The 13332-nt window shown below is 42.2% G+C and overlaps 1 protein-coding gene across 5 annotated transcripts in view; it reads left to right on the top strand.

Annotated features, from left to right (window-relative positions):
• The window catches only part of ATG10 (autophagy related 10), a 65218-nt gene that overhangs the window by 30662 nt on the left and 21224 nt on the right, over nt 1–13332 (top strand). For all 5 annotated transcript variants that reach the window (XM_017730825.1, XM_017730826.1, XM_017730829.1 and 2 more), the window contains 2 exons: nt 6016–6142; nt 12638–12735. In XM_017730825.1, coding sequence (XP_017586314.1) covers nt 6016–6142; nt 12638–12735 — 225 coding nt within the window. The remainder of the gene's footprint in view (nt 1–6015; nt 6143–12637; nt 12736–13332) is intronic.

The raw sequence follows: 13332 nt of genomic DNA on the forward strand, positions 1-13332 counted from the left end.
CCATGGAAAGGGTGCTCAGGCCTTGGCAGGGGCTGCCCAGGGAGGTTTGGAGTGCCCATCCCTGGAGGTGTCCAAGGAAGGGCTGGAGGTGGCACTCGGTGCTCCGGGCTGGGGACAAGGTGGGGGTAGTGTCACAGGTTGGGCTCAATGTCTGTGAGGGATTTTCTAACCTCAGTGATCCCAGGATTCAGTGATTCTTACTGAAAGGCGGGTGCCAAAAAAGTGTGGGTACAGGTACCACCATCTCTGATTGCTCCTTATCCCACTTCAGTGGAAAGAAGACCATTGTAAATTCCTCAGTCTAAGGAATAACATTGGCAAAGAACATTGGTAGGGGGTGGTGGAAGTGGTTGAATCCCTACAGCTTCCAGGTGGGGCTGGCTGTGATCCTCAGCAAGGTCTGTGTCCATAGCTCCAGGGGGACATTCCTTTCGGGAATTTCGGGTAGTCTGGTAGGTCCATCCTCCCTCAGCAGATGAGCTGTGTCCCTCTGTCTCCTTTCATTTCTTTGCCTCATTTCCCAGATTTGCTGTCATTCCCATCGGAAGACGTTTCCTAACACACCATGCCTCTGTTCCAGACCTGTGCAGACAGCCTTGTACTCTACATTAGAACAAGAGAAAATGTTTCTTCTGTGGGAGGAGAGAAGCCACCGAATTCTGCATTTTGTATGTGACAACCCGGGAAGAATGAGGAGTGGTTTTGTAACAATTCCCCACCTTTATGTGCAGACAAAATTCACAACTGTTCTGTTTTCACGGTCCGCTGCTTCTTTTGCTTGAAAAGGCTTTGCTTTCACTTGTGATAGTGGTTTTGAAGCAATCAAAAGACAAATCTAATTTCCAGCTGTTAGAAATGATTGTTCATGCATGAGGACTGCATGGCACATAAAACTGCAGTTTTATGTGCCATGTCTTTTCGGGATGGAAGTCTTGTTTTTGGTGTTTTGGTATGCCTTGAATAACAGAAGGCTGGGAGATGGGGAGGGGGGCAAATTCATTTTGGAAATAGTTATTCTGAAAATGCTGGACATCTCCATGCAGTGGACATCACTTGATGCTTTCATAGTGTCATAGCCAGGATGCTGAGTTCAGTCAGAAGATTTCCTTTGGAAAATGGCATATTTCAGGGATCCACTAGCTGTTTACCTTGACTCATCTCTGAAGTTTTCCACTGGTGACATGGTGGCTTTTCAGGATAGCTGTGTCTTGCAGAAGAAGGCTCCTTGCACGTGGTATTTCAGGCATCACCAAATGATTTGAGCCACTTTGTTTCTTTGTTTTTGGGCATTTAACCAGGTTCTTCACTTGGATGACTAAACTGTGAGAAGTTCAAGACAGTGGGGAGGATTTTGTAGCTGCACACAGAAAATGAATCCGTAAGATAACTTTGTTCTGCTTCAGACCACTCCTGTTATCCTTGTGTTGCCTCATCTGTCACTGATGATGTCAGCACCAGAAAACACCTGGAGGTTGTTGGATTCCCCATGTGTTCTTCACATAAAAGAGCAGTTTGTCAATGTACATAAAAATGGTGCAACTGGTGGTAAAGGATTTTGTACAACATTCATATTGCACTGAAATTCTTCAGGGAGATGTCTGTGTTTTTGCAGGCTGTGGTAGAATAGGATACTTTTGATTGGAGCCTGTAAATTTGAGCACAGTGTGAATATTTAGTAGTGATGGAAAAAAGTGACAATCAGTAAATGCATTCAGTCTCCCCCTCCCCAGGCAGGGTCACCTCGCTGACCACTGTGACCCCTGCGCTGTGGGTCAGTGACGAGGGCAGAGGCAGGATCAGGTCTGGAGGTCTCAGGGCTGTGCCAGGCTCGGGCTGAGCCGAGATCCTGCACAGGAAGGACCAAAACCTGCAGGAAAATGACCTGCAGAGACTGTACCCGCGGGGGCTGCAGCAAGAACGTGGGGCACGGTCTGAATGCTTGGGAGAACAGCCGGGAGCCAGAACGGAGACATGATCTCACCACAAGGCCACACCCTGCTCGCCAAGCTCTGCTTTAATTCTCCCTGATGAACACTGTCCCACCATTCAGGTTCTGTGTTCAAATCTCCCTGTTTGCCAGGGGGAAAGTGCTGAAAGAGCTGCTCCTGAGAGCTCTTGTGTTTCAGTGGTGACTGCGCGCCTCTGAAGAGAAAGAGCCGTACATTTCCAACTTTAGAAGCTGAAATGAAATTAGATGTAAACGCATTCCAAGCAATGAAGACAAATTTGCTTACTAATCTGGGTTGCATCTCCTTTTTCCCCTCCTCACACTGAAAGTAGCATTACCAGTACCTGTGCCTGTGTCACCTCTTCCCAGTCCTGCTGTGTTCCCACAGGAACATCTCCCAGGAGCCTGGATAAGGCAGGAGTAAGCAGAGGCCAAAGCAGCAAGAAGGGAGAGGAGGAACATGGGAACTGGGAGAAAGGCCACAGTGTCTAGACATCCGGGAGAAATGTTTATTTGCACCACTTCTCTTACCTTTTCCCCCAAAAGGGGGTCTGCTTCTTAATTTCAAAGGGAATTTAGGCTGAGCAAGAGGCTCAATGGCCCTCTGCAGGTGAGGTGGAGAGAGGGAAATGTTTGGTGCCAGCAGAGAAACCCATTTTTTTTTAGCTAATTCTGTCACCATCTCAGCTTACCCTGTCTGCCTCACCTTTCCTTCATCGTGTCCCTCCAAAGGTGCCTTAACCCACATCTCCCTGCTGCCCTGGTGCCACTAAACAGTACCCAAAACCACTATTAAGTCTCTCCTGCTGTCAAATTAACTTGTTACCACAGGTTTTAGACTCGCCTTCCTCATCAAGAGGAATTGAAATACTACAAATACATTATTTTGCCTTCAAAATGACACCTGGCAGTGTTTCTTATCTATTGATTTAAATAATTTAGCATTTTAAAAGGAACAAATCGACTTAATTTGTTTTGGGGATACTTAAAGGTTGAGGACAACTTGATATCAATTAAAATCAGTGGTAATTCATTTATGATGGAACTAATGTAATTAATTAGGTAGCTGCTGCTTATCTTTTTACTAATACATACATTGCTTTTAAACATCTGCTCAATAGTCCATTATGATAGCCCAGGAGTGATTTTACCTGAGAGCAATGGAGGAGCAGATGCTTCCTGATGACAACTTCCCAATCTGTTTAGGAAGCAGCCAGTCAGTTCTGGATTCACAGTTTTAACTTGAAGCATGGCGGGCATGCAAGTAAATTTGAAAATCAGAAACAAAAAATTTGAGGAATAAGTTTCGTCGTATCATTTTTAATGATTGCAGTTTGGTTAATGTTTTATATGACATTTTTTAAGGCTGATATGTGTGGTTTTTGTCTTTTGTGGTGTGTATATACATGTGAATGTTTTTCAAGAGTTACAAAACCATCTAAATTTAAATTTGATCTCAGTGTTGTCTAGTACAGTAACTAAAATTCAGCATTAGCTCAAGAAGAGAGCACCACTATATATAAGAAAAAGAAACTAACAGTTATTCAAAGAAAGAGTTAAAATAGACTATAATGACATATATAAAAATAAAGTGGGAGTTTTGCTTTTTTTTTAAATAAGTTACACCTGTGTTTTGTATTTATGGCTTTATCAGTAGTTGGTTAAAGGGTGAAAATGAAGTCTTGTGGGCTGATATAAACCTGTCTGAGACTCCTTGGTTCTAGTGAGCCATTTGTGGATTTTTAGATGTTTCAAAGATCACCTGAAATGACTGTACTCGTTTTATTCATCTCATCAGCAAAGTTCATCTCATCAGCTACAGAGATACCATCAAAACTTGTGGGCTACAAAATGTACTTTTCCTGCAAAAATACTGTAGGCTGTACTTACAGAGACTGTAAAGAGCACGATTGCAAATCAATGATGTATCTTTTTTAAGTAAGAAAATGTGAAAATGCTGTTTACTGAGAAGAAAGGGGATTAGAGTAGCCCCGAGAAGGATTCAGCTATTTGCCTTTGTGGGCAGATCTAAAATAGCCACAAATTAGTCATTTTGCCATTATGTACAGAACGCAGCGTAAGCCGTCTTTTCTAGAACACTGATATTTAACACATGAACAGGTAGTCTTGACATTTCCAGAAGTATCTTTTAGGGCAGGGTAAGCTGGTGACTAAGCAGGAGGCAAGGCTGTGGTATCTGATGAAACATTAATGCCCGAGGAGCACCATGTAGGCTCAGTTCTCAGCACAGGGTCCTTCTCTTCCCCACCCCTACACAAATGAAAACCAATCTGTAGCTGGGTTTGGTTTTTTCCTTTTCCCACAGGCTGCTGATGGTCTTTCTTCTGTTATTCTTACTGAAGCGCTGATCAATTTTAAAGAAGGTTCAGCATTATATAGAGAAGAAACTTGTGTTTTCTAGAGGTTTTTTTTTTTAGCCTGTATTTTACGTCTAACCACTGGGTATGGCTTGTGTGGGGAGGAAAAGAGCTCCCTTTCTTGGCCTGTCACTCATGTATGTGGGAACTGGGCATATCATACCTGTCTTTATCTGGCCTGTGACATCAAGAATAGCAATCATCACTGTCCTTCTGGCAGGTTGACTTTAGGATCTCTTCACATACAGTTTTTAAAACCAGATTAAACCAGGTAACAAGTTTCTAAACATTGCCTTTCAGTGCTTTAGGCACCTGTTTTCCCGTAAGCTAAAATCAACCATTCCTGCAGCCATCTAGGATTTACCAGGAAACCTCTGCTCCGGAGCCATGTGGGATCTTCTCACTTCATGTCCGAATATGTATAGACAGTTTTGTGGTCTGCAGCTTTTCCAGGGTCTGGGCTTTCGTTTGTGAACTTCTGTCCATGCAGAAGTTGCAGCATCTGGTTGTCTAATACACTAAATTTGGGGAGAGTCACATCAGACAAAAACCTGAAAATATCTTGGGTGTCATTACTGTTATAATTTATCAGTTTCTATATATCTTCATATATTGATTAATCCATTGCTGATTTGACTATGGATATGACATAAAAATGCAAAATAGTTTTAAATTTCTTGTGTGTTATATGAACATAGTGTTCAGAGGATGCTGGTTCTACTTTTCTGCTCAGTCGTTTTCTATTTTGGTTGGACAGATACCATAAGCCAATATTCAGAGTTGCTTGGCAGTAGCCAAGTTGTGAAATGCACACCCAACCTGTGGGGCATTATGGTTGCTTAGTTCATGCATGTAAATTTGGGGGTTTGAGCACTGAATAAGTCCACACCCTGAGTGTCTTCTTGGAAAGTTTGTTCTTACGTTTAATCCTAATGGCAGTATTAATTTAATGGTTCCATTTTCAGAGATGTTTGAGTTATGACAGCTTTTAGAAAAGTCCAAACAACTGGGTGCTTAGCACTGTTGGAATATTAATCTGAAATGTTATGAAATTTGTGCTGCAGCTGGGGTATATCTCAATGCAGTTACTTTCATTTATTTTGATTTGTTTCAAATCTACCATAAACTTTACACCTGGAATATACACTAACAGGAAAAAAACCCCCTCTCAGTTTTATAATTGCATTCTTTGTTACTATAATTATATTATGTATTTTAAATTATTAGCAAAAACAACTGGCAAAAACCTGTAAAGATCAGAGGATTTTTGGTGGATACATTTGATTTGTCTTTTGGCAAGCAAAACCAGATTATTTAAGGAGACACTTCTAAAATGGTCTATACTGAATGTAATGAGGAGAGGTACAGCTGTAATCCCCTTATTGTGCCAGTTGCTGTGCCATGAAGCTTTTAGAGAGCCTTGGTACAGCTTAGAAAGACCTCAGTTCTGGAAAGGCTTGCAAATAGTTCACAGTTTGTGGAACTAAGTGTGTAAGATGTCTTTGTAGGTTTTGGATTTCTCTGATTTTCTTGCTAGTGTTGAAAAGTTCCTTTGGGAGTTTGCATGAGTAGTGCCATGGAAGGGGTGGTTGCCATTATTTCTGTTCTGTGCATTTAGTGAATTTATGACAATTTCCCTCAGTACACATACAGAAGTTGATGTATGGCTGTGGTCATTTGTCGTTTCAGGAGCCTTTGGATGATTCTCAGGCCACTGGAGTTGGCAGCACAGAAGAAGTGGTTCGCTATGAGTACCATGTGCTGTACTCCAGCAGCTACCAAGTGCCTGTGCTGTATTTCAGAGCATGCTTTTTGGGTAAGGCCATTGTGGATTCAATGTGTTGGGTGCAATAGATGCTGAAAACAGAGATTTTATATTAAGTTGAGGAGCAGATGTAATAAGAAGCTAAGAGATGAGGCTGCTCACCAGTGAATTTTGCAATGCTCTGGACTCAGAGCTCCAGGACTGTGGAGGAGATGATACCATCTCAGCCTGAGGGAGGCTGATCTTTGGCTCCTGGCATCTTGCCTGTGGTTTACTGAAACTGCCGGTCATTTTTCTTGTTCTTTTCTTGAAATGACTGCAAAAACTTAGTGCTGCAGGTTTAAGCTGGGCTGGGCAATCAGTGGACATAACCACAGTGCTTCAGCAGAGCTCTCTCTGTTTCTTTGGAGCCCCAATTTGAGCCACAAGGCTGACGTCTAAATGTATCTTTAAAAATGTATGCCGTTTTCTGTTTAAATTTGCTGCTTAAGGGAAAATAAAATAATACCAATATGGTACTGACTTTTTTTTTGTATTAAAGCTGGCTCTTCAAACAGTAGCTGATCCTGTCTCCTCCCTGGTACGTACATCTTGTTACCCATTGCTCCGTGGCTGCGGCCACTGTGATTTCAGCCCCCATCCTGTCAGGGGAGGAAGGAGGAACCCTCAGCCTCCCACGGAGGCCACTGCTGGTGTCACTCATTTAATCAGCAGGCACGGAGTGATCACACTGCAGCACTGGCTGTGCTCTATTCCTTGCTGCCCAAAGCCTGTGTACCTGTGCTCCAGTGGCACCTGGCTTGTGCCTGCAGTGCTGTGGCCAGCAGGACCAGCTTATGGAACTTGGAGATGAGGTTTAGTGCTGAGCATGGCTGTGCTGGGTTAAGGCTTGGACTTGATCTTCTTAGAGCTCTTTTCCAACCTAAATGTTTCTATGATCAGCATCTTTTGTGTTTTGAATAATATCTTAACTTTATCTAGATAAAGATGTCTGAATGTTGCCAGTGATATCTTTTCCTGTTTAATTAAAAAGTAGCTTAAGCTGCTTTGAATGTGTTTGGTAGATTTAATCACTCTCTGCATTATATTGTTTAATGGTTTCTAATTTTGCAGTGTTAGCGTTTCAAAAAGCACTTCAGATTCAAAATTGAAGAACAAATTCTCATAGGCTCCCTGGTGGAAATATTTTAGTCTGAGGTGCAGTTTCAGGAATGGATAATTTGGGGTAAATTTTCAGAGTGGGACATGGGGAATTGGGGACATTGCTCTGCCTTTCCCACAAACAGAACTCATTTGCACACATCCTGCTGCAAATTTATTTCCAGCATTATTACAGGCATTTACAAACGTGCAGTGTTTTGCCTTTGAACTTATTGTGCAGACAGGAAGATAAAGGTAGTTTTGCTGTGAGAGACGAGTTAGCCTATTTGTGGACTTGAAAAATGTCATCCTCTTTGGTTTTTGCTGAATTTATAGTGCAGTGTCTCTACAGAAGAGGACGGAGATGCTGCAGGTAGAGGAAGTAGGACACTATCTCTACTGTACTGTACTTTCATATAATTAGTATTCACCATAAGCAGTTAATCACCAGAGAAGAGCTCACAGAGACAAAACAAGTTGTTTAGCTTGTCAGCACCAGGGAATCGGAGGTGTTGAAACATGACTCCTTATAGCTGGAAGTGGATATTACAGGAGCCAGTGGATGATCTAATGCACAATCATGGTATTATGTGCCAACAGCTCCCCTTGCAGTACAGAACTGTAATTGTTCCTACAAGTACAATTATCTTTTAAAACACTTCTTGGGAGCCTTTCACAATGGAAAACAAGGGCTTTTTTTAGATGCTTCTGAAGGTCACCTGGGTTCTCTTCAGCATTTTACATTCTCTTTTAAATTTAGCAGTATCTGACTCTTGAAGGGAGCAGGATACAGAATACTGGCAGTAAGTGTGTTACCTACAGTGTTTCCAGCTAGTATTCTCTGATTTTAATTATGGGCAGCTCACTTTTGAGAATGAAGAATCTTGTCTTCCCTGCACGCTGTTGGCCTGCCTGTGCTGTGCTGTCTGAAGGTCCCAAAGTGCGATTTTTGGAAGTGTGCAGCTGGCACAGGCTCACAATCACTTGCAATACCTGAGCAGAGTATCCTTTGTCTTGCCCAAAACCTGGTGTGAAGAAAGCTCTAGGTAATGCCCTGAGTTTTTTTCCTTTGAGGCAATAGTCTTCATGTGATGGGCTCCTCACTTTGTTTCTCAGACAACCAGCAATACTCACTGCATTCCTCACCTGAACTAATCAAGGAACAATCTCCCCGAGACCTACCTCAATTTCCCAGTCTAAATTCCTACCATTATTTGTGGACTCGGTAACAGGATCGGTTCCTCACAAGTCTGCTCTGAGCTGTTCCTGGTTTCCCTGGGATCCTGTCCATACTGATCCTGGTGTTAATTAGAGCTGGCTGCGGGAGGTGGAGGTGAGCTGTAATCCTCCCAGTGTTTCCACAGCCCTGCCCCATCTTGCCTTCCCCAGCACAGGGCACGGAGCTGGAATTCAGAGCTCTGCTTCCTCCCTGGCGGTGTCTGCAATGCCCACCACACCTGGGAAACAGTAATTCCTCTGTTCAGCCCGGCTGAGGGCTTTTGCAGTGTTCACTTTCTCCCTTTGTATGATAGCAGCTGATGCCAGCCTGTCCAAATCTGCACTCCAGCAGACTCTTTACAAACTTCTCTGGAATAAGGAAATCAATGAAATCCTGCCTTTCTCCTGCTGCATGTGAGTCCTGCTTCCATTTACCTGGTCTCTCAGTCCCTCCTAGGAAAAAGGGTCCCCGTAGAGTTGCTGGGAGGTTTCTCCTGTGATCTCCAGCTTGGTTGGCATCCTCAGGAGCTTATGTCAGTGAAGACATCCAGTTTTCAGTCCTCTGCTAGCAGTTATGTTCAGTCATTGCAGATCACTTCTTCCTGCAGAAAGAGAAAAGTTGCATTGTATGCTTGTCCTTGCTGCTGTCTAAATTGCACGAAAGAACTTACTTTCTTGAGCTCATCTTTAGACCTTTTTTTGTTGTTTGTGAGATGAAGTTTGATACGTAAGGTGGTGTAAGGTAAGGTTTGAAATTTTAATTGCAACAGAACTAAAACATTTTGAGAGACATCTAAACTTTTTGTAGTTTCAGGGGATGGATTTACAGGGAAGATCTTGTTCTGTGCAAGAACAAATACTTCAGTTGAAAACAGTGATTAGGTGTGATGAGTCTGTCTGGAAAGGTGTTTGGGAACATTATAGGGTACAAGAAGATATTTTTAGGCGGTGTGTATATACATAAGAAACATTTTTCACTGCCTCATGATACTTTCCACGTGGCATATATTCCTAATTTCAGACCTGCTGAAGTCACAGTCACTGTCAGGAGCTCAGGGCAGAGGCTCATTTCTCCCAGATCAGCCCTGTCCCTGCCATACCTTCTGGAAACTGAGCCCTTCTTTCTTTCTCTGGCTTCTGAGACTACCAAATAGGTAGTTGAAGAAATGCATGAACCCCTGCTGATATCTGATGTCAGCAATTAGCCCTCTTGGAGACAGATGGTATAGGCAATTATCCTTCCCCTTCAGTGCTGGCATCAGCCAGATGGGCTGAGCTAGGTCCAGTAAGCTTTCTTTAATCAGCAGGGTATTTTCCTCTTCTCTTAGTCTTCAAGATGTCAAGGAGCTTTGGTCTTTTCTTGAACCATCCCCATCTGAAGCCAGGCATTCAAAACCCTCTTGCCATACATTAGAAAACCCACAGTGAGGTATCAGCAGCACAGCCACAGGTGAGCACAGGCACCATTCAGGAATCACCCTGTGTGTAAAGAAAATAGTGGCTCATCTCACACTTCTCCTTTTTCCTGCAAAGGCAGAGGAAGCAGCACAAAAGGTGGCTAAACACTGAGAAGAAAGAGCAGGACTAATGGGAGTCAACAAGGACTGCACCCTCACTCCTCTGGAGAAGAGAGAAGGAATGGGGTTTTCAGTCTGACCTGCTCAAAATACTCTCAGCTCAGTGACAGCTAAATCCCTGCCAATAAAAACCATGCTAATCATGGTTAGGGAGAGGGAGCTTCTGAGATAGGGCAACTTCCTCCAACCCTGAAGGCATAACTTTCTGTATTCACAACCACACTGGGCCTGACTGAAGTGCTTTCCAGAATACAGATTTACTTCCTGAGCTCAAAAACATGTAAGCACCATGTTCTTTCTCAGCAACACAGCTGCTCTAAAGACCATATCCTGGAAGAACTGGTTTTATTGTGGCTTTGGACATAACTGAAATAGAATAATTTCTATGATCATATATTGTCTTGAGCTTGTAAGAGTGTTTTTTTCCTCCTTTGGCAGTGGTTTGTTAAGATTGTTTCTTTATAAAATACATCAGAATGAAGCCTCAAACAATTTGTGCACCATTTCACCCAAAGTGTCGAATAACCTTTAACTGAAAATTTTAGAAATAGTTAAAAGCTTTTAATTGGGAATCTCAGAAATTCCTAAAAGCCCTCACTAAACATCAAGAAAATACAGCAACTTGGGAACCCTGAAAATTTTCTCTGAAAATGAATATGGAATCTTCTCTGCCTAAAGGATTTATGCTCTTTGCAGAAATTAAAGTGCCAGCTGAGAGCTGCAGCTCCTGTGTGGTCTGACAGCCTCACCTTGCTGCTGTGAGAGGGCACTCAACCTTCTGCCTTTTAACTATTTCTTATTTGTGGTGGCATGACTGAGTTAGGCTTCTTGACTGTCCAGTTAGGGTTTTCTCAGAAAAGTTTGTTGTAGTCAAAACAGTTTAAATAATAAAACTAAACCATCTGGACTTGGGATAAGCCTTGGGACACACGGCAAGCTGTGTCCTTGTGGGTGGATGGTGAGTAAATAAATGCATTGATGGGTGAAGCTGGAGCCTTCACCTTCCTCTCCTGCCCTTTCTCTTGGCTTGTTTCCTTGCTGTTTCCTTCTCTTTCTGGCTGAACTTCCCAGTTCAGCTCCATCTAGGGAGAAAAGAGGCACAAAGGCAAGAGGCTGCTTGGCTCAGCAGGTGCCACTGTGGGCTCTTGTTGCCAGCAGCAACAATTAGTGACTGCTCTGTCACACCAGCTGGATGTTTGAGGTCTCAGTGGGTTGCAAGAATATGTAACAGGGCTGCTAAACATGTCAGACTGCTGGAAAAAGGGGGTAAGAGTGCCCAAAGAATACACACCTGTGTTGCGAGCAAATCTGGGAACTCCTGAATAGAATGAATTCACCACGAGGTAAAGACAAAACTAATTTTTAACTATAACATGGCTAATACTTCAGTAACATCTGATCATTTCTATAAACGGGATTAACAGAGTCAGAGTAATCCCTTCCACGTGTACGTGAATTTGCTCAAGTATTACTGTGAAAATTCTCAGGGAAAGGTGTACAGAGCACAATCTGGAGTGGCAAATCAGATGTTGCACTAGAACGTCTGTAACTGTAGATTCTACTCTTGGACTTTCTCTGTTCAGAACATAATTGCAGGCATGCATGGGATTTCATGTCACCTGCACACTGGTGATGTGAGTGCAAACACATCCTTCTAAAGTGAATTTATGCTGCTGTAGCAAATTTCTTTGTAAATGTTAGACTGTCTCCAGCACAGCTCTGGTATCTGTCATCGCAAGACAGCGGGTGTGATGGTCTAACAAGTCTCATCTTCATGAGGATAGCATGGAATAGCTGATTAATATGTTGTTACCTCCTCAGACACTTTATTTGCTACATGATTCTGCTAGATGGTGCTTATATAAGTTCAGAACTTGGTGCTTTTTTATAGATATGTGCAGAAAGTAAAACAGAGGCTGTAGGCAGCTGGTTTGAACTTGTATCTTAACATGGCATTCAAATGTTAATTGTGTGCATAAATTTTTTTCATTTTACAGACATGCAAATGTCAGTAGAATAAAACTAATTATCAGAGGATGATGGTTTCTGACACCTGATAAATGCCAAGATGAAGCTACTTATTCAAAGTGTATTGAAATACCCTGTTTGCCATAAACAGATATTCATTAAAAATAGACATGCTTATTTTCTAAGTGGTTGACACTAATATCTTGGCATAACTCTATCATCACAGCTAAAAACCTGATGCAATAATGCTGTATAAATGCAGCTCAAGAAAGCATTATGGACAGACCAAAATGCAGTAGTTTTATCTGCAGAGTTTTGTTCCTTAGATTTTTTCCACTCTCTCACTCTGAATTGCTTATCTTTACACTAGGTGACTCTTCATGACATTGTTTTGTGGTTTTAGATGCATCTTATCCAAACTTTGCTTTACAAAACTAGTTACACTTCACACCTTACAATCAGAGCACTGAGCTGTTACTCTCAGGTGGCAGAGAAGAAAACTGAGCAGGGAATTTAGGGTAGTTCTGTGTGCACCTTCAGTCGGGATTTGAACAATTTTCAGTATTAATTTTGCTGTTTTGTATTAAAGATATAGCATGCTTATGAGCTTTGGCTGAAGGTGGTTGTTTCTGCCCACTCACAGATGGAAGGCCTTTAACTCTGGATGAAATATGGGAAAGTGTTCATGCATCCTACCAGGCTCGTCTGCAGGAGGGGCCCTGGGACACTATTACACAGCAGGTGAGAATCCTCTGGTTCTTCATGAAATTGGGGAATGCAATACATGCCTGAATCCTCAGTGGCCTTATTCCTCTCTTGGACACAAGGAAAAAAAATTAAAAATAATAAACAAATGTATATGTATATGTCTATCTCATGTCATGCTGAGCCATTTACCAGCAATTGCTTCAGTCCTGGATTTTGAAAGATGTGTAAGTGTTCACCATTTAAGGCTTGCTTTGACAGTATCTCACATTTTAAATACTTTTCCAAAGCCAATCCTCAAAAATTCAGGCAGTTTCTGAGTAATTGTGAATTTGGGTAAATACAAAAGCAGACTTACTTATATATCAGTGTAACATTTCACGAATTGTCTGGTAATCAAATTACCAAAAAAGACTGTATGTAATTTTTGGTTTTAAATAGATTTGCAAGCCTCAGGATTGAGTGAGGGAAAATTCGTCTCTCAACAAAAAATAAGTTGTTGCTGTCTAATATGACACATGGCTCAGAGCTGAGCTGCCTGCTCTGGTGTCTTCCCTTTGCTCCAGGTCTCACATGCAAATCTGACAAAGAACTGAAACTCTTCAGTGAGTTTTTTTCCCATCAGACCAAGAT

This window comes from Corvus brachyrhynchos, unplaced genomic scaffold, assembly GCF_000691975.1.
Source record: "Corvus brachyrhynchos isolate BGI_N302 unplaced genomic scaffold, ASM69197v1 scaffold144, whole genome shotgun sequence".
NCBI classification, from domain to species: domain Eukaryota; kingdom Metazoa; phylum Chordata; class Aves; order Passeriformes; family Corvidae; genus Corvus; species Corvus brachyrhynchos.